The 20690-nt window shown below is 36.7% G+C and overlaps 1 protein-coding gene across 1 annotated transcript in view; it reads right to left on the reverse strand.

The window, feature by feature from the left end:
- lnpep (leucyl/cystinyl aminopeptidase) overlaps positions 1–20690 on the reverse strand; it is a 39917-nt gene that overhangs the window by 14423 nt on the left and 4804 nt on the right. The window contains exons 2-9 of the mRNA XM_088912089.1: positions 6180–7023; positions 5489–5627; positions 4122–4253; positions 2402–2522; positions 1863–2014; positions 1418–1531; positions 777–908; positions 448–579 (exon numbers count right to left, since the gene is read on the reverse strand). Of these exons, the coding sequence (XP_088768215.1) occupies positions 448–579; positions 777–908; positions 1418–1531; positions 1863–2014; positions 2402–2522; positions 4122–4253; positions 5489–5627; positions 6180–7023 (1766 nt within the window). The remainder of the gene's footprint in view (positions 1–447; positions 580–776; positions 909–1417; positions 1532–1862; positions 2015–2401; positions 2523–4121; positions 4254–5488; positions 5628–6179; positions 7024–20690) is intronic.

The raw sequence follows: 20690 nt of genomic DNA on the forward strand, positions 1-20690 counted from the left end.
GGCAGGCAAGAGTTCATCTTTCAGCACCTTGATATTCAGAAGATCGTAATTTATTGAATTCTAAAATGTTGAATTGTAATTAATAAACTACATGAATATAACATTAATTACAAGTTACATAATTAGAAGGTAATGGACAAGTAGTGGTACTAACAAGTATGTGAATACATACTACAGCCAGAGTGCGACATCTATAGAATTTTTTGGAATAAACCAAAAAGCAGTCCTAACACAAAGTGATTAGGAAATATATCTTTTACACATTTTAATTTTTATGCCTGCAGAAAAGAAATCTGATTATTTAATATAGGATTATGAGCTTTAATAAAGCTCTACTATATGAAATGTAATGGGATGCCACAAATCTTGGATACAAAAAACAAAACAAAAATATTTAAAAGGAGCTGTGCTTCAACATTCTTTCACTTTTCTGCTGATAGGACCTACCTTGCTAATGCTGTTCCACAAGTCCTGGTTTTTTGTGTTCCCATAACTGTACTGTTTCAGATAATCAACAACTCCATCCTGGAACTTCTCTTCAGTCAAGATGGAATTCAGCATCAGCAATATGGAAGCCCCCTATTCATAAAAATAAATTACATTTCTATTGTAAAAGAAAGAAATGTTAGATAACTAATCTAAACAGAACAAAGCTTAAAACCTCACAATTTACCTTGCTAGAAACATTACATAGGTAATAATCTTATGCTACATGTTATTCATTAAAGCCACAAGGAATATTTCAGAAATATTTTAGAAAGTTATTTGAACATCACCTTTTCGTACGACACTGAATCAAACATTTCTTCAATCTGCTCTGGAGCCGTCACATTGGTAGAAATGGCGTGAGAAGAATTTAATGAGTCTTGGGCCATGGCTTTAAAGCGTGTGATTAAGAATTCATCCTCCTTGAAGCAAAAGAAAAGTTTGTGGAATTTGCACAGTTTAATTTCACACAGACACAAAAGATAGCAAAATCAATTGATTATCTGCTCATGTATTGTTTCACACGAGGAAAACAAAACTTTTTTTTTGCTTTGCAAGAGCTGTAAACATGCATCCTGTATCAGCAGGACAGCGGAGAGCTGTCAACCACAGTTCTGAGAATCCTACTGGCGGCAGCCTAAATAATAACTGCTGTTATTCATGTTTAGCAAAAGCTTCTGGTCGAGAGTCACCAAAACAATGTATAGTGCTATTTGCTATTTTAGGATACAAGTTGTCCATCTGCTTCTTTATAAGCTACCACTGTGCTGTGAATATGAGATAAGATTGTTTTTACGTTTTTTGTTGTTGTTATAACCCTATCTCAGTATGCTAACTGCTCTACTCTTCTCTATTGTATTGCAAAATACATTTTAAAATTTATAGCAATGCAAATGATCAATAAGTTTCATAAATGTTTAAAACAACTTACAATTTCAAGTTCTGGAAAGGTTTTTGCTATTGATGTGTACTCCATGTACGTTGCAAAGCCTTCATTTAGCCAAAGGTCATTCCACCAATACATGGTAACTAGGTTACCAAACCACTGGAAAGAAAAAAAATTAAATTACCAAAACCCTTTTATACAGGTGAACTAACACTTTAATACTATACTTTTTTTTAAAAAAAGCAAATCACTTAAAGTAATTCAAGCAAATCACTAAAGTAATTAAAGTTTATTTTGGATGTGCATTTATGTTTATTCCCTGCAAAAACGCAAACTGTTATACTACTACCTATTTGCAGTCATACCAATTTGTGGTTACGTGACACCATGACATAATGACATTTTATATTTTTAGTTCTCAGACCTTTCTAAGCCACCTAAAACACTGCATAAAGAATTATGGGTCCAGATGAGGGCTATATCACAGTACCTGGTGTGCAAGCTCATGTGCTATAACTGTCGTGACCAACTGTTTGTCTAAAATAGAAGAATTATTGTCAAGCAATAGGGTCTTCTCTCTGAATGTGATCAATCCCCAGTTCTCCATGGCTCCTGCCAGGAAGTCAGGAATGGCAACCAGATCTACAAGGAAAAGGAATATAGGAATAAGACATATGTAGCATTCAAAGCAAAAACCACCATACAGTAAAATAAAGATAAAGTCATAATAAATGTATAGGTTACTGTAACCACGGAGTCCTGCCACATTAAACACCAATAAAGTAAAGCAAACAGCTGGCAGTGGATGAGGCCCATTGCTGAACTGGGAAATCAAATTGCATAGAGCTTTTACAATCAAAATTGTACCCATCCTTTAAAATCTCATCAAAAGACTGAATTATTAGAATTATCATCTACACCTCACATAAAACAGATGTACAGAAATCTGCCCCTTGTCACAGAAGACAAAATATGTACGTGCACACAAATTTGGTCAACAAAATAGTAGCAAACACAAACTCAAATTACCTAATTTTTTCAATGGATATTCTTTTTGGAAAAACTTGTTATAAAACCTCAGCAGCTTAACTGCAGTTTCCAGTGCATAGCTGGCTTGGTCCAGCTTTTCTGGAACAGTGTACACAGAAACCTATGAAAAAACAGACAGAAATATTAAAACAGATACAGACATAAGCACCACGGAACTCTAACTGATCCAAACTTGAAAGCTGTATATTTTGTGTGAGACATTTCTAGGAGAAACATATTGTTACATTTATGTTGTTCTGCAATATAAAAGAATAATTCTAATAAAAGAAATTAAATATAACTTGCAAAGCATGTGACAATGGTCTTAAAGTAGCAGCCTGATATCACATACTAGGCTGATCTTTTCAGATCTTAAAAACTGGTCAGTAATGAGAAGATGGCACATTTTCCTCTGAAACAACAATAATAATTGTGTTTTTATAGAAAAAAACATTGTACAACAGTACACACAATTCTCAACAGGCAAAAAGAAAGTTTATGGAAAAGAACAGCAAACTAAACTAGTATAACCAAAAATAAGACTAAATTACACAGTAAAAAGATTTGTCTTTAAGTAAGTGAAAATGTTGATAGTTTCAGAGTCTGATAGATCTAGGCAATGATTCCACTGACAGGGTGCTGCACATGAGAAAACTATGTCACCTGGAACCTGGTCTATTCATGAGTAAGAACACCAGAATCAAAAGGTATATAGTAAGTTGGACTACACTCATAAATTTCTTAGGATACCTAGAAGAAAGACTGTTCAGTGCCATTGAGCAAGAATGTTAAAGTACAGGGAGCCTGGGTAATTTACAGAGAATGGGAGCTATGTGCTGATGCAGAGAATTTTTAGATAGTACATGGGGCCACTGGACAGATACTGTAGCATACAGAAATCATATTTAGATCCTTACAATTTGTCCCAGTAAGGTGTTACAGTACTCCAATCATGACAACTAGATAATGAGCATAACCCCAACCCAATCACAGCATATCTTAATCATTTTGTTTAAACATATTAAAACTAGTGAAACGTCACTGCCAAATCAGACCCAATTAAATTAAACTTCTAAGAAGCAGATTTCTTCATTATTCACAACAATGAAAAGTAAATGTAAAAAAGGGAATCCACAGTTCCTTACAGATGTATTCACCCCCTTGACATTTTGTTGAATTACAAATGATGTACAGTACATAAATCTTTTAATCAGTTTTAATCAAAACTGTGAATGCTCGAGTTACTGTAAAATTCAGAAAAAAAAACAACAAAGAAAAGGCTAAAATGTTGCATAAGCATTCACATCTTTTGCTACAGCAAACCTAAATAAGTTCATGTGCACACCATTACTTGACAATTTTCAGTTAGTTGAATGACTTCTTTCTGTGTGCAATAATAGAGGTTCATGTGAGATCGTATAGAGTAAAGAATATTTCTATGTTTGATATTAATAAATTAATCTCACCATTATATAAAAAATATATTTACTTTAGAATACATCTTCATTTTCTCCTTATGTGGTAAAGAGCAAAATTAATTTGAAATTAATATTTTAAGGTGAAGAAGAAATACCTTCTTGTATTGCAAGAAGGTATATACTTGTATTGCAAACAATACAAGTCCATAATAAATTGTATTACTATAAACACTTTTTTTTTTTCTGTTGAGATTCAATTCAGCAGCTACCCTTACAAGTCAGTCCACAAAACAAATACTTACCAAGGTACCATTTGCATTCATGCTAATGTTCTGGAAGTTGGATACAATAAAAGCTACCAGGTATGTGCTCATATTCACACTATTTTCAAAAACATCTTCGTGAATTCCGTTAGGCAAGACAGCAGTGCTTCTCTGCAATACAAACATATTATATTTCAACAAATTTAGTTTTATCGAGCCCAAATCTATCAATACTGTAAAACCCATTTCTGCCAAAAGGTTTAATAGAAAATTCTTTACAGTTATTTAAATTATATGAACAATAGACTCTAACATCAGGAATTATTATTTAATTCCTATAATATTCTTCTACTAAGTCCCTCAGGTTACGTAAAAACAAAATTCTACTATAAGACCAGACACACACTATGAAAATGTACTGTATGGATAAATCTTTCACCAAATGAAATACCACATTTTCAATTAAAAATAGCCAACAAGAAGACACAAATAAACACATATTTGATTTTCTAAGGAAAAAACAAAATATAAATTTTATGACAAAAAGCTCTTTTGAATCTAAATTTAATCCCCAAATATTGTCATGTAAATATAAGTTTTATTTCAGGTTTTTCTCTACAATGTACAAATACACGTGGTTGATGTCTATGCAGAAATGGTCATGTTTCAATATATACTTATTTTTCCATTTTCATTTAGGACAAGCTTCATGTAAACATGGTTATATGTTAGCACTTTGGAAATTTCTGATTTGAAAAAAACATACTATTACAGCAGAGATTTACAAACAAAAAATATCACCAAACCTCCTCCTTACCACAAATCTAATGAATCTAAAATCACTATTAAAAGACATACAGCAAATTCAGTAATTCAAAGACAAAATCTGAAAAGGTGTCTGATGTGTATAACCAAAATTAGGTCCATTGTTTAAAATCCAAAACTTTTACAGTCAGCAGTGCAAAAGCATTAAAAAAGAAGAGGGTAGAAGCAATAATGATATTAAACTGTGAATCTCAGATGAATAGTGGCTTTTAAGGGAAATGAAGATTGTTTTGGATTTTAAAGTTAATTTAATGGGATAGGGCAAGGATTTAAATATAGTTTAAAGATCAAAGAACAGAAATTTCCCTGGCACCGCACTTTTCCTTCAGATAAGACATCAGACATTATGATATATTACCTCATACAATAAGAGGGACTGTTTTCCTCCATGTTTCTCATAAAACTTGGTAGTCATGTGTAGGATTAAAACATTATTAGAGAAATGAGCTCCACTGCTGTATGTTGCTGACTTGGACAATTTATTTTTTATTTGTTTTTCAGTGTTACCAATATAAATTCCACTGACATAGATAGTCTGAAGTCAGCAATCTGATTTCATTAAGAGGAAAACACATTAGTACCTTTGGCATATTGGAAAGACAGATGTATTCAGCCTCCCTCCTTATCTTAATTAAGAAAGAAGCCTTAAATGCAGGTTCATCAAAGCATGGGAAAGCCTTTCGAGCAGCTAAAGGTTCAAACTGAGTCGCAGCCAGAAACCTGTGTAGAACAAAAAGACAACATGTCAAATAAAGAAGAAAATCTAGTAAAGCATTTAAAAAAACAAGCAGAAAATGGTCAAATGTACAGGTACATAGGAGGTTCAATTCTCCAGAGGAAAGTCAACTGCAAGATCAATGATATGCCAATACTAAGAAAAACTGTCTTCACAAGGGGTTAGTGAAAGGTAATCAATGCACCTCGGCAGGTCAGAGTGATCCCTAAAGAGCTTCCTTGAACAGCAGCAGACAGAAAATCCACTGGATGACAATGGTTGCCCCTAGCTCAAAAGATAGGGGATATCTACAACAATGATTTATAACAGAAAAAAACTACTTATGGACCACTGGTGATAAAAGAAGGCCCTCGCTGATCAAGAATTTACGGGCACATCTTTGTTGTTTTAAAAACAGTCAAAACACGATGCAGAGCTCCAGATGTTTAACATGCATCACTGCTTATAATAGGTATGGAACAACTGGAGCAAAAACGTGATTCTACAGAAGCAAACGCTGTATTTATTAAAAACAAACAAAAGCCTTCAATATTTACCATTTCTCGCCTTTCGTATTTTCATAGGAGCTGTTGTAAAAGCCATAGTAGTTGCCTGAGAGAAATGCAGTATACTCCAACGTTAAGATGTAACTTTGCCCTTTCTGAAAATGTTCAGGGGCCTGAATAGCAATCTGTTGCCAGGGACGGTACTCCAGGTGTTTTGTGGCATTGGACTGATTTTCTCCTAAACGCGCAAAGGTAACCTTGCTGATGTTTAGTTCCAAGCTGTGAATCACAATATTCTTTGTGTCTTCCAGGACTTTGACCAGTATGGAAACATTTCCTTCAAACTGATTTGTGGTTAAATTAGGGTGGAGTGAGAGATTATAGTGGATAGGTTTCACATTTTTAGGCAGTTTGATTTCCGTCCATGGGAAAAGCTGCCCATCAGAAGCAATAGGGTAGATAAGTTCCATGGAGTGATTAGCTTTGTGGCAGCCTTCCTTGGTAAAGGTGCACTTTGGCAGAAAATAAATGACCATGGCAACAGAAGCAACTACCACAACTACAAATGCTCCAAGGACCACAGCCCTAAGGGAGGGCATGGTGCACGTTCCACTGGGGTCCTCCCGGTTGTATACAGACGCATTGGTGCGCAGGCTGGAGCTCCTGTTCATGAATGACATCCCCAGCAGGCGTGCTGAAGATTCACAATCTTCTTCCTCTTCCTCCAGCTCATTCTCCCCCAGTCCTCGTACCAGCAGCCTGGAGCTCCGAGGCTCATAGACAGCATCGTCAGGGTCCAGGGGGTAAAGAGGAGACTCTTTGGCCAGGTCCACCACATCTGGCTCTTCCTCAAACATGCTGTTTTCAATCATGTTCCTCGGCAACAAGGCCCGGTCTGAAGACAAAAGGAAAATCACAAATAACAAAAGTACAAACTGCAGTACACCATTAACCAGTTGTATTTGGATTATAAAGACCTTTTAAAACACGTTTCTTTCTTCTCCTTCTGTGTTCTATAGTTCTACAGAAAAACAATGCCTAAAACGGTCACTCTGCACTAGATTATCTTAGATCTACAGTAGTGATTTTACATCACGTTTCATGTTACAGATATTATATAGAAGGCAAGAACATTCCTTACGCTGGGAAAACCTGGATTTGTAAAAATACTATTTTAAAATTTGCACATATCATATTTTCCAGTTATGAAATATGAAAACATCTTAAACATAAAATCAATTTCTTTGCCCAGGATACTAAAAAAGATTCCACAGACAAGTCAGGTGAACTCATTCTATATAACTTAATAACTCCAGATATTCCCTTTTACAAAATTCTTCTATACGAATTAACACAAATTAATCTCTAATTGTGCTTATTTCAGCTGAATTGTGCTTGTTGCATTTGGTCATGTGTAACATAGCACCATTCTGAAAGCGTGTAATCAGTGCTTTAACCGTGGTATTTTCTGTATGAAACACAAATTTGCCATTTACACACAGTATAATCCACTACGTCTGGAACAAAACTGGCTGTGTCTGTCTCCGAGAACACACCAATGAAAAATGGAGCATAAATCCCTTTGAACCTCAGCATGCAAAATGCCACCAAGCCCAATTCAGGACTATCTTACTGGAGTAGAAGAGCATCCTATAAATAGCATGGGAGCAAAGACTATTAGCTCCCAGATAAGGCCATGATAAAAATAAGCCTGTGCAAGACTCTAAGTACCAATGTGCAAAAATAAATAAATTTGGTTGCTGCTTCTTTCATGTCAGAAGGGAACAGGCCCTATTTACAGTTTGTGTGACTAGATGAAAACTGATGAACCAAATAAAGTAAGGGGGGGTATCTATGCTAAACGGACATATTTTTTTTGTGTGTAATCCCTGTAGGTAATGTACCACTTTATACAACTCGACATGAATTGTTTTTTTTTTGTGATTAAGTAAATCCTAGCGAAACATGTACTGTAGTGCCCTAATTACATTGAGGTTTTGGCCCAGAAAATTTAGTGGCAGAACATACTTTGACCACTCAAGACATTGCCACACATGGCATTTGTGATACACTGATTATAAAAAAATGTAAATGATACATTCAATTTTAAAGCCACTTCACAAAGAAAAGTTTATTATCAATATCAATCTACAAGTAAAATGTTCTTTCCAAAAAAACACATTCAGAAATCCTATAAGCAGTCTTTCAAACTACATCAGTGACAGTTCCCCAAGGCAGCACTTTATGGAGCTATTATTATGATACTCTATGCATGCTGCCATGCGTAACAGAAAGAAACCTGAAAGCACCTATCCACTTTCTGTACCGTTCAGAAGGTTGGAAAGTCCATATACAGAGTAATAGAGGAAAATGTATTCTTGTACATCATAGTCACCAGTCAGTGTCAATAATATTGTCACAGCTCTATACAGATAGCCTCCTTTTTAATGGGCACTGAAGTCTAAGTGTAATGGCAGCCCAACATGTCCTTCTTTTACTATCAAATAATTTGGTTATTTTTTATTCTAATTATTTTATATTAAATTTACACAGCAGTCTAAATTTGCACCCCAACACACGTTATCAAGGTATACATACAGCCTCTCCATTTGCTTAACTACAGTATCCAGGTATAAAGTAAGGCTGCAAAATGCTCACTAGAAATCAGAACTGTCTGAAGGAAGAAAAGTGTGAGGTTGCACTGACACCTTTAAGAACCTCACCATAATGTCTTTGTACGAGTTCATGCTGAACAATAAATGGGGCGTTTAACAATACAACCCCCATCTCCTTCCCTGGTTTGTAGTATGCAAACCAAGCAGATAGAGTGCCCAGCCTTAAAAAAACCTTAATGATTCAAGGGAGTAACATGCTTTGATAACTTCTGAAAACTATCCAGTATTCAAAAATTAATGGAAAATTTTGGAATGAACATCTAAACCGCAGGGAAAAAAAACCTTTTGTTACAGCACTAGCAAGGAGGATAAATCTGACTTCCATGACATTGGTAAACACTTTGTTATCAATGTCTGCAAAGCATTACTAATACAGAGGAATGAAAAAACATTACTAATCACAATTGATGATCTATTGGTGATTCCAATCTCTATTGACAAGTTCTTTCTAAACTTTTAAGATTATTACAATAATGAAGCAATTGTGTTCACAGAAAACAGCATTTTGCACATTAGCAGAACGGTTCAGACACTGGCTGCACATTTGTGCAGATACAAGAAGTTTTTACCAAGTGACTTTTATCTGGATATTTGTTAAAGTTTTCTGTATGATATAGTATCTAGTTTTGGTTTCTGATATATTCAGTTTCCTGTAATTTTGTTTAACAACTGGCTGCAAGCTGACAGTATTTCTCACTTTTATCATCAAAGCTATGTTCCAGTTGATATATGATCTGTCAAAGTAAATATAGAGTGTAGTCTAAATTATTAGTAGCACTGTCACTATCAACAATAATAACATACACCGACAACACCACAGAACAGAATTTTGAGCTTTTCATAGTATACTCCTTTATGTAGCAGAGGAAAGAGCTTTTGGGAAAGTGTTAACATACTGTAGTTCATAAGCCTACTGAATAACATTGGGCCATCTGCACAATAAGAAATTACTCTCTTGTTCTCTATCAAATTTACTCCTATGTTCCAATTAGACAAAAATGAAACCAAAGTACAGAACACAAAAGGCTTACTTAATGTGACCAATACACATATTGCATCACATTTAAACCACAATGGTAGGTTAAACAGGATTTTCTGACTGGCACATAGAAACCATATTATATGAGAAAACAGGTGACCATTCTCTATTCAAGATTCTAAAAAACTGACATAATTTAGGACAACAAAAGCAATATGCAACTCTTAATAAACTGCAGGCAGGTCAATGGCACCACACTGGGGCCCTAGGTTCATTACCAAACCTGGGGTGCTATCTGCATGGAGTCTGTATGTTGTCCCCATGTTCACTTGGGTTTCCTATGACTGCTCTAGTTCCTAAAAGACATACTAGTAGGTTAACTGACTTGTGGGAAAAGTGGCAATGGTGTGAGTGTGTGCGTGCCAGTGACTGTGCCCTGCAATGGACTGGTGCCCCATCCAGGTTGTATCTTGCCTTGTGCCTGTTACTTGCCAGGACAGGCTCTGGGTTCCTTTGAACCTAAATTGGATGTAATGTTTAGAAAAAGGATAAATGGCAGGAAGGATTAACTTAATCTCTCTTTTTTAAATAGTGTATCTATACTTTCGGAAGATAGTGTACTGTGCATCTCACGCCTTAAGAAGCCCAGCATTTTTAGGCCTGAAATTTGTGGAGCGGGGATAGAAATTAACCAACAGCCAACTCCACATATTTCTGTGATCTTTCAATTCTTAATGCACTTTCTTCTCTGGTGTAAACTACCATACATTTTCAATTATTTAATGAAAGTCACACAGTTCTGCTTTACTTATTTTTCAGCTATTCAGGGGATACGAGGATCAATGAAATAATAATGAAAACAGAAAATGTGAATCACCTCACCACAGACATCCTGTTTGTTGCCTTAGGCTTTAGGATGATTTGAAGTAATCTCCCTTTATGTCCTGTAGCCCAGACTGACTGTTATTACTTTTTAACTGTAACACTTTTAGTGGATCTACACTTAAGAAGCTGCATACCTTTTTCATTAAAATTATGTCCATCTGAGTTGCAACACTTCACATTTCATGAACAGTTCGATAATAAGCTTTTTGCATTCATACATTGTTAGTTATTGTTATGGTGGACATGAAATTATGAACCACCTGGCTTTGAGGAGGGAACACACAGGGGAATAAATACACTGACCGAAATTTATTCCTTTCTGATTTTCTGACATAATTTTGACATTTCTTCTTGAAATCATCTGGAGTGAATAGGTCTACATATCAAGTACATTAGTTGAAAAACATCCAGGAGTCAGAAGCCATATCACCCTGCAACTCACAACTGGCAACCCACTAAAGCTAAGCAGGTGTGAGCCTGGTCAGTACCTGGATGGGAGACCTCCTGGGAAACACTAAGGTTGCTGCTGGAAGAGGTGTTAGTGGGGCCAGCAGGGGGCACTCACCCTGCGGTCCAAGTGGGTCCTAATGCCCCTAATGCCCTTCGGATGAGATGTAAAACCGAGGTCCTGACTCTCTGTGGTCATTAAAAATCCCAGGGTGTTTCTTGAAAAGAGTAGGGGTGTAACCCCGGTGTCCTGGCCAAATTTCCCATGCCTCCTAATAATCCCCCTCTATGAATTGGCTACATTACTTTGTTCTCCTCCCCCCCCCATTCTGACGGAGTGACGTGCCAGATGCAGTATTTCTTGGTCAGCGTCAGCTCAAAGATTTGGTTCAAACCACCAAATGGAGACTGGTGTGCCGACAAGCTGACCCTGCTGATGTGGAATTAATGCTAGGAAAGAGGGAGACTTGAAAAACATCCGGTGAATGAAAATAATAAGACTTTCACCATCCTAACGTTAGGGAGTCTAAAAGCAACCTTTTTGCCAAATTAAAACTAACCTGAAACTGTGTTTTCTTTTGAGGAGCTAAACAAAGCACAACCCACTCCTCAAAACACAGAGTAACTGCACTATCGTTTCTGGCTAAACGAAAGTTGAGGTTTACTTATTAGAAGGATATCTTTATTATCTTAATCATTTTACGTGGGCACTGCTTTATTCATTATCATGCTGTCAATACCCAGCTTATATAATATGCAAGTAGTAGATATTATACATCTTATCAGAGATAACCCAAGGCCATTTAGTACGAAACTTATGAAGATAAAGACGTTGTCCTGAACAGACACACCCATCCAGAACTCTGAAATGTCATATCATTATCTCTATTTTTATTCAGCCAGCAAGTTGCTCCTGTAGGCAAAGTACGATTCTGACTCTTTTCTGTTTGCAAGTTTTAATTAAATAGTACCTCAGATACTTGGTGCTATATGGGAAAAGTCTTTAATAAATACATTTTTAAAAATGTATACACTGAACTGAAGTCCTAAATATTCTCTATTAAGAAAATGCAATGTGCACAAGTGGTCTTTGGAGCAGAAAAGTTTTGAAACCTTTAAATTTAAAACTGCACAAAAGCTGCTTCCTAAAATTTCTTTAGAGGGTAAGACAAAATCAAAGCATAAGTCGAAATGACAAATCCAAAACTAGAAATGATACTGAAGGCATTGTTAAGGTAAAAAAAATTGGAGAATTCAACTGTTTAAAACTGCTGCTATCAAATTGTCATCATACTACGGAGTATTTCACAACAGTGATCGCTGATATGATTTATTGCACAAATAAGCAATAATTCTTATATTGTGGTTCTCTCTATCTCACAAAATCTGTTAACTTCATGCAACAGCTCATACTGACACTGTGCTCTGCTGTCAACTTACATTGTGAGAAGTAAGAAAAACAGAAGCTTTCTGGAAGAATTGTACTGCACTGTAAAAAATCGTTATAAACTACCTTCACACGTATATATATATATGATATTATATATATATTTGATATTCTAATATTTGGAAGAATAAAATGTACACCGCAAAATATATCCCACTTTCTCGCTCTCCAAACAGTCCATTTGTATCATTTTGTTTTTCTAAGACTTATCTTGCCTCTTGACAACAGCTTGATTGGCATCTTCATATTTAACTACTTTCTGGAAATTAAGAACTCTGAAGCAAAAGAAAAAGAGAGATGAAACCTACTGTATACCATTATATTTGTATTTGTAAACAGTTAAGTGATATAATTCCATCATTTGAATCCAACTTTATACAGTACTGAGAAATAAACTATAGCTGTAACAAATTACCAAAGCTATAATTAGGATCAACTTAGGTTAAATTTGGGCGGCATAGTGGTTAGCACCCCAATTCCTGGGGTGCTATCTTCATGGAGTGTGTGTGTTCTCCTTGTGTGTGGGTTTCCTCTGGATGCTTCAGTTTCTTCCCACAGTTCAAACAAATACAGTACAGGTACCATAAGCTCCCCACATTTTCAGCTTGCAAAAAAGCCACTGTTACAAGAAGCAAAAAGAGGTCTGATTTCCCGCCAGCATGGTGTCCCATCAGGATGAGCCCGCAAGAAGGGCAGCTAGTGAGGCCGTCACGCCACACATTCAGCTGCCAGCAATTACTGGGGAGCTCTGTAGTAACTAGACACTCGTGCCCATCAGATTGGCAGCTCCCCTTTGATTTGTTCACTGTGCACCACAGTTGTATCATTCTGCACATCTGTGCCACATGGACATCTATCGGGGACTGTACAATACCTGGAATCATTGCTGAAGAGGACTCAGCTCTACTACTGGTAAATCCACCTGAAGTATGGCTATAACACACTAGTGTCTTCACCATAAATAAGGTTGTACAGGTCCTTTTTTTTACCTCCTCGTCGGTGCCAAACAAACTCTTTCACTAGTGAGGTGATTTAGTGCTTATTCAACAGGCACAGTCACTCAAGTATAACACGGTCAGTCATGAATCATCAATTAATCAATAGTAATAAAATATATTTTTCGAAAATGACATGTAAAAATAGTGATGGTGTACAGTAGGGTTACTTTCCATAACTGTGGTACTCTCTGTGTGGGGTTCGTATGTTCTCTCCTTGTCTGCACGGGTTTATTCCAGGTGCTCTGGTTTCCTCCCACAGTCCACAGACTCGTAGGTTAATTGGATTCTGTAAAAAAATAACCCTAGTGTCAGCGTGTGTTTGTGTCTGTGAGATGGACTTCTGTCCTGTCCAGGGTGTATCCCGTCTTGTGTCCTTTGGTTGCCAGGATAGGCTCCAGCTCCCTCCGAAACCCACTACTGGATAAGCGGATTAGAAAATGGATGGATGGAAACGCAGGAACTGCCTTCCGTTTTCTGCCGAGAAGACATTCTGAATTGAATTCTTACATCAGAGAAAATACAAACATCTTTCAGCTTTTCAGTTATCTAAAGAATGTAAATCTGAAAAAGTCTGGTGTTTGAACAATTCGTCAAGGGAAAAGGTTAATTTATATTTGTTTCTTACCCAAAATGTAACAAATTAAAAGTATGTGATCCCATAAGTTCAGGATTTCTTATTTTGTCTAATTACATTTTCCAAAACCTTGACTTATGTCTTTGCAAAAAAAAATCTTTTACTAAAAGAACACAAAAATGAAATAAAAGTTATGCAATGTTTAATGTGGTCCATGTGACATTATTTGGAGCAAAGTACAATGTTAAAAAGAAACCAAGGAATTGATTTTTTTTCTATTTCAAACTGTCTCAATCCAATTATAAATCAGAGGAAAGTAATCTAGATGTCAATAATGATTTGTTACACTAACATCTGAAAACACTTCAGTTTAGGATAAAGTAAGTGCAACAGTGCAGTTCAAGAAAAGCTCAGTTGATTTGAAGATATACATCGAACTACTTCAGAAAAATAAAACAAAAAAACATTTTTTCCATTTTTTATTGTTAATTATACAGTGTTAACCAATTAACTGGTCTGAGAAGCACTTTATACAGATCGCGATATGAATTTACAATAAATGTGACAGCACGCGTGTGCTTGTGTGTTTGCTCATCAAAGGTGATGTTTTTTGTAAGGCACACAAATTCACCAGCTTTTATGATAGTTGACAAAATACTGCCTCACACCTGAAGGCTCCACACCTGAAACGTCGTGTTTCCTTTCTCTTTTCAGCATGGAATAAACCCGTTACCTGTTCCCTTGCAGCCTACGCATGCCGACGCAGCTACCTACTTAAAAACTGCTTCTGGCAACACTAGGCAAGTCTCTTGGGCAGTCAGAGGCCATCCAGCATCATTAGATTTCACTGCCAAATTTCAACATCACTGCCAACTCACAGAAAACACTTATGATAATAAGTCCATAACTTAAGGCAGGATAGTCATATCTGAAGAGACTCCCTGAAGGATAGCTTCAGCACAACAATTATGAGTGCTAATACAGACTTCATGGAAGATATTAACCTCATTACAGTTGTCTGGCAAGCCTAAAACAGAAAACCTCACTACTACACATAAGAAACATTCCTAATCCGTTTCAATGCTAAATGAAGTGTTGTATGTTGAGATAAATCACAGTTTTGTGTCTAATTTAATATTATAGCGTATTATACACTACAGGAAAGACAATGAAAGACTTGCTGACTTCTGTTCAAGGTGACATCATCATTTTGGGAAGGGTCTGCAGTGGGGAGGGGTCTGTAGCAATGCCTTATTTAATCAGGTTTGAGAAAAAAATATTATTTGCAATGATGACCTTATCAAAGAGGTGTACATTAATGCAAACTGCAGAAATCAAATGTGTTGTGGATGATTTTCATGCATACACAGCTCTTACTACATTTTTACCTAATCTAATACTTGTCTTAAACTTAAGGTTGCGTTTCTTGACTGTTTCAGCTATGTTAATCCATTACATTAGGGGTCCCAAGTTCTAGTTATGGAAGGCCAGTGTGTCTACATACTTTCAGTCCAGCTGTGCTCTTAGCGACTTAGATCAGTTTTAGCTTAAGTGAACCAGTTGAACAGCTTTTTGGGGACCCCTGCTCTATGTCTCAGTGGTAAAATGGTCAATTGTCATTACTGCACAAACATAGATGGTGGTTTGTTCTATTGCACGAATGAACTATACATTCTGATAGGTTATTCTTATAGACTGCTTGCCTGTATAAAGGCACAATAGCTTTGTCAAGGCCAGGCCCACAACTAGACTAACTAAATGAACTAACCTCAGTTCTACACCATTAAAGCTTCCCGTTCCCCAATTGAGGGCTAACACAAAATGTACCAGTGAAGAGCTGATATCTCACAGACCGGAATTGCGGTACTTGTCTACACAACCGTGTAAGAAGTCGCTGCCCTTTTTCCTCCCAAATTTGGGAATCTGTTTATGCCAGTCTCTGTAACATTTCAACCAAAGAATGTGTTTATCTTTATTAGACTGCACATTACTTATTTTGGTTGTAAGGCAAGTAGAGAAAGACCTTTTTCTTTCAACATAAGCATAAGCACTGCACATAAAAATTCATGGGAGCAACAAATTGAGTTAAGAGCATAAAGAGAAATCTCTTTCTGCATGGGACTGGTTATACATCTACAGAGGGCATTTGGGATTTGCTGTGCTTGAATTTCTCTCAGTGTATTCTACTTAAGAGTACTGTTTTTTTAATGTTACAATAACTGTGGTCTGAGACCTATCTATGAAAAGACCCCAGTATGCAGGAGTAGCTAAAGATTGTCCCTAATGCAGTATAACCCATGCCAGGCCACCAGCCAGAACAGGAGCAAGCAAAACGCTGAGCTGGACAAACTGCATCCTGAGTTCACCAAAGTGGCCAGGGAGCTGAGTAAGAAGTGTAAGACCCTGCAGTCCAATGAACAACAGAGGAAGACCCTGGAGATCAAAGCGGCTGCCTTTGAGAGACAGATCAGCAGCTGCAGTCCAGGCAGGTTGAGCAAACACACACTGCAGAAGCATCTCAATGAAGTAAGAAACAAAGTTGAGAAAGTCCAGAGCAGCAGCAAGAATTGGCTAAGCAAAAGATGACTTTCCTTACTGATCTCCAGCTCAGTGTTTCCAGGGTACAGGCGGAGGTGAAGAATAAGTCTCTCTCTCTCTCTCCAGCTAGCTAAGCAACTTTGGTTATACATTTCCCTATCAGTTCTTCCAGTTCCCAGGTACAGTATTTGTATATCCTGTCATAAAAAGCCTTTTGCAAACAGTGCAAACATTCTTACGGCTAATGTGTGTGATATCAAGTTTGTAGCTGGACCTTCCATGAGCCATGGTCACCAAGATAAAGATGTCAATTTGGCAATCCAACAGCTTAAAAAATGACCAGATGGTTTTCTCTCTTTGGGGAATCTTCAACACAGAAGAGTCAGATCAGTAGCCAAATGAGCCCAAGGAAAAGACAGTTTACCAGACTGAACATTCGTGTATTCCAGTGTGTGAAAGTGAATGTGACAAGCTAACGGACAGACTGAGAAACAGAAGACCGAGTGAGAAAAAGTCCAAGCACTCAAAACTCACATGCAGATTTCCCAGTATCAAACACCAAGCTGTAACTGAAGCTACTGTATATTCAAAGAGCTTGGAATCTAACTTTGCCTAGGTGGCTCAAAAAGTCCAACTTTGGAAGACATCAAGAGTTTTGTCACAGCAGAAGAGTGGCTCTCTATCCTGATCCCGAGAGAACAATCGCCGATAATTTTTTGCTCAATCCACAGAACTGCCCACATTCATGTGTGAGCTTTTCAATAAGACATACAGTAAGTGACTTTTTGGAAAAACATGAGGAGAGATTACTGTACATAAATTCCTGTATGCTGGGGGTATTTCTTAAACCAAAGCCAGAAAAAAGCAAGCAAGCAGATCAGTTACAAGGGTAAAGATTATTCATTGTCACAAAATGTCACAGACAGATAAGATACTTGTGCCCATAGTCTGTGTAGATCAGATTAATAATAGTAGTAATAAAACAGTCTTCAAGGAAGCCTGAGTAAATGTGAAAATGGTCAAAATAACTATTATAAATGACCAAAACAAAATCTATGTATAATATTAAGTTTGAGATTGTCATAACAAAAGCAGGTTGATTACACACACAATGACCTTTTTTACTACTGTTGCCTCCATTACAGCACACACAGTAGTTTGAAATCAGCTGTCATGTTTCTTTTCAGCTTCATTCAATTATTTTTAGACAGGGAGAAAGACGCCTTCCCAAAGGTCATCAACTTCAACACTGTATAATAAAAGTCCTGTTAGTCACCGGGGGACCATACTCAATTGTGAATATTGCTAGCAAAATAATTGATCAACCACAGAAACTGCTTAAACAGCTGTATAAAAAACAAAGATCAAAGGAAAGCTAACCCTAACGTTCATTACCCCTCCTACCCTCTCCATTCCCCTTTTCAACTGCTACCTTTCGCCAAGGGTTTTATAACTATGCCTATGTCAAAGAAAAATGTATACAAGAAATCTCTTGCTCCCTGTGCAATTAGTATATGAATGCTATCAGATAGTGTAAAATGGGCAGAGTCAGATGTGTATTTCTATATGTGTATTGTTGCGTGGCTAGGACTATACGTTTTTTCAACACGTATTTTATGTTGAGTGTTGTTTTTGTAGCTTTCTATGCTGATGCCAAAAACAAATTTCCACACTTTTAATGGACAAAGTAATATAATACAATTTATAGCAGATGGCAATCAAAATGCAGCAAATACCAAATTCTTAGTTTAAGGGACACTTACGAAGCCTTGTTTTAAAAGGCATAAAACGCAAATGTTCAGCATGCACAATGAAACAAAAAGCATTCAGAATTTTAGTGCCATATCCAAAAGTTCGCTACTACAAGTCAGTTGCAGACGGTGATACTGTATAAAGACTCTTACATTTCCACCTCCATTTCCAAAGCATTTTGGAAATCTTTGAAGTGAAGTGCATGTTTACACCATCTTCACAGGCATTGTCCACAAGGTAACCAACACGAAAATCAGTTTCCTCAAGCTAGAAGCATAGAATTAAGCGGACAACACTTAAATGTGATTAATCCATACATTTCAACTACTAAGTAGTATGCAGACAATTTGGCTCTCACGGGTTGATCTTTGCAATTTTATGAATAAAGACACTGTACATTCAAATTCATGCAATGCCATAGTGGAATTGTTACAAACATTCATAAGTGTTAACTGTACTCTATATACATAGTTTGATATTTGATACATTTGATAACAGAAGATGTATTGCAAAAACTGCAATTTCACCAAATGATGACCATGAGTTTGAGGAAAAAAAGGGAGAGATGAAGATGAGCATTTTCCAGACCCTGCCTGCCCAAGTGCCCAACTCAGGCAGATTACAGAGAGGTTAAAAATGAGATAGAGCAGTTGCAGCCACTTACAAAAGTTGGCAGTACGTACAGTGGGTCCTGATGACCCACACCTGTTGGATTTTGTTCCAGCCGAGCCCTCAGTTACACAACAAACCCTTCATTGACTTAATAATGAGATTAATTTGAGCTGTTTGTTCGCAGCCCTTAACTGTTGTCCCAGCTCTTTAACCATTGTATTTTGTAAATGAAATAAAACCCAAACCTGTGACTAGAAACAAAATGCAAATATTGCAATGAAGCCACAGATGAGTTCAATTAAGGCTGCAATTATCTAATTAAGGGGGGATGGGATGAAAACCAGCGGGTGGGTGGGCCTCCAGGACAAGGATTGGGAACCTTTTAGTATATAAGTAGGAATCCTACTTATAAACTAAAAAAAATTAAAGTGGTGATTTTGTTTAAGATGTGTTATCCATTTTGACGACTGGCCTCTTAACACAAATGACAATGATCCAAAAAATACTTCACATTGTCTCACCACCTACTGCAAGCTCTTCCGCTACCTGGCAACACTACAGATTATGTCAAGATATAAGTTGATCAGCACAAAACAAAATGGGTGATTCACACCTGCTATAAACAGAATGGCTAAAATACACTGTGGTGATGCAGCAGCATTACTGCAGTCAATGACATGAGTCTATCCTCTTCCTTAGCAGAGCTGCAAAGCTGTCAGTCTTGCTCTTGATTCTCGAGAGAGAAGAGTGGGTTTCTTGGAGAAGTAGAAAACCTCTGAAGCAGTTGAACGAGTGCTCATCTAAGATCGAAACATACAAGAGCTGCAATAAATGTTGTAAATTTGGCCCCTTGCCTTTTTACTGAAAGAAACTGCCTTGTTGTGCATTGCATATAATAAATGTATCAGTACACGTGGTACAATACTAAGATTGATTTCTTTAATTTCCTTTTAGGACTCCATTAGTAATGACTTCATTTGTTTCCAAAAGGGAAGTTCAAATTTCTAGTGTTTTTTTCTGAGTTTGTGAATATAAATATCTATATTCTAAGTATTTAATGTAATTGTATGCTATACTATAGAGAACAATGTATTGTGAATTGCATTACGATATTTTTCTGCAGTGAAGGATACGTCAATACATAAACAGAACACATGCTTCAAATACAATGCTTTTTTTTTTTAATCATACTGTTTTTACCAGATATTTATCAGGCATTTGCAAAGGATTAATCACACCAGGTCCTTAATGCTTTTTGAGCAAGAAGCACATCAGGCACCAACAGAATATTTTTTTAAATTACTGTGGGGAAATGGAAAACTCAAACATAGTCTCATTTTAATGTTTCAGGAAATTGATGAAAATTGCACATCATCTATATTGTATGACCTTTAAAGGCAACACTCCGGCAACAACAAACAGAACTATGGGTTCACATTGGCTGATTTTGTTGTTGTTGCCAATTGCTGCTTATGTCATTTTTCTGGAAAATTAAACTATGGTTCTCTAAGCACATACATTTTCAACTAATGTTAACTTAGAACATTCTTTCGTGCAAGCTTAAAAGCTACAGTTAAATTAAAGACAACCTTTCACTCTGCAGTATAGTAACTACAGACCTTGGCAAACTGCCGGATGTTAACACCTGCCTAAGA

The sequence above is a fragment of the Atractosteus spatula genome, chromosome 3 (genome assembly GCF_055471065.1).
Source record: "Atractosteus spatula isolate fAtrSpa1 chromosome 3, fAtrSpa1.hap1, whole genome shotgun sequence".
In the NCBI taxonomy this organism is placed as follows: domain Eukaryota; kingdom Metazoa; phylum Chordata; class Actinopteri; order Semionotiformes; family Lepisosteidae; genus Atractosteus; species Atractosteus spatula.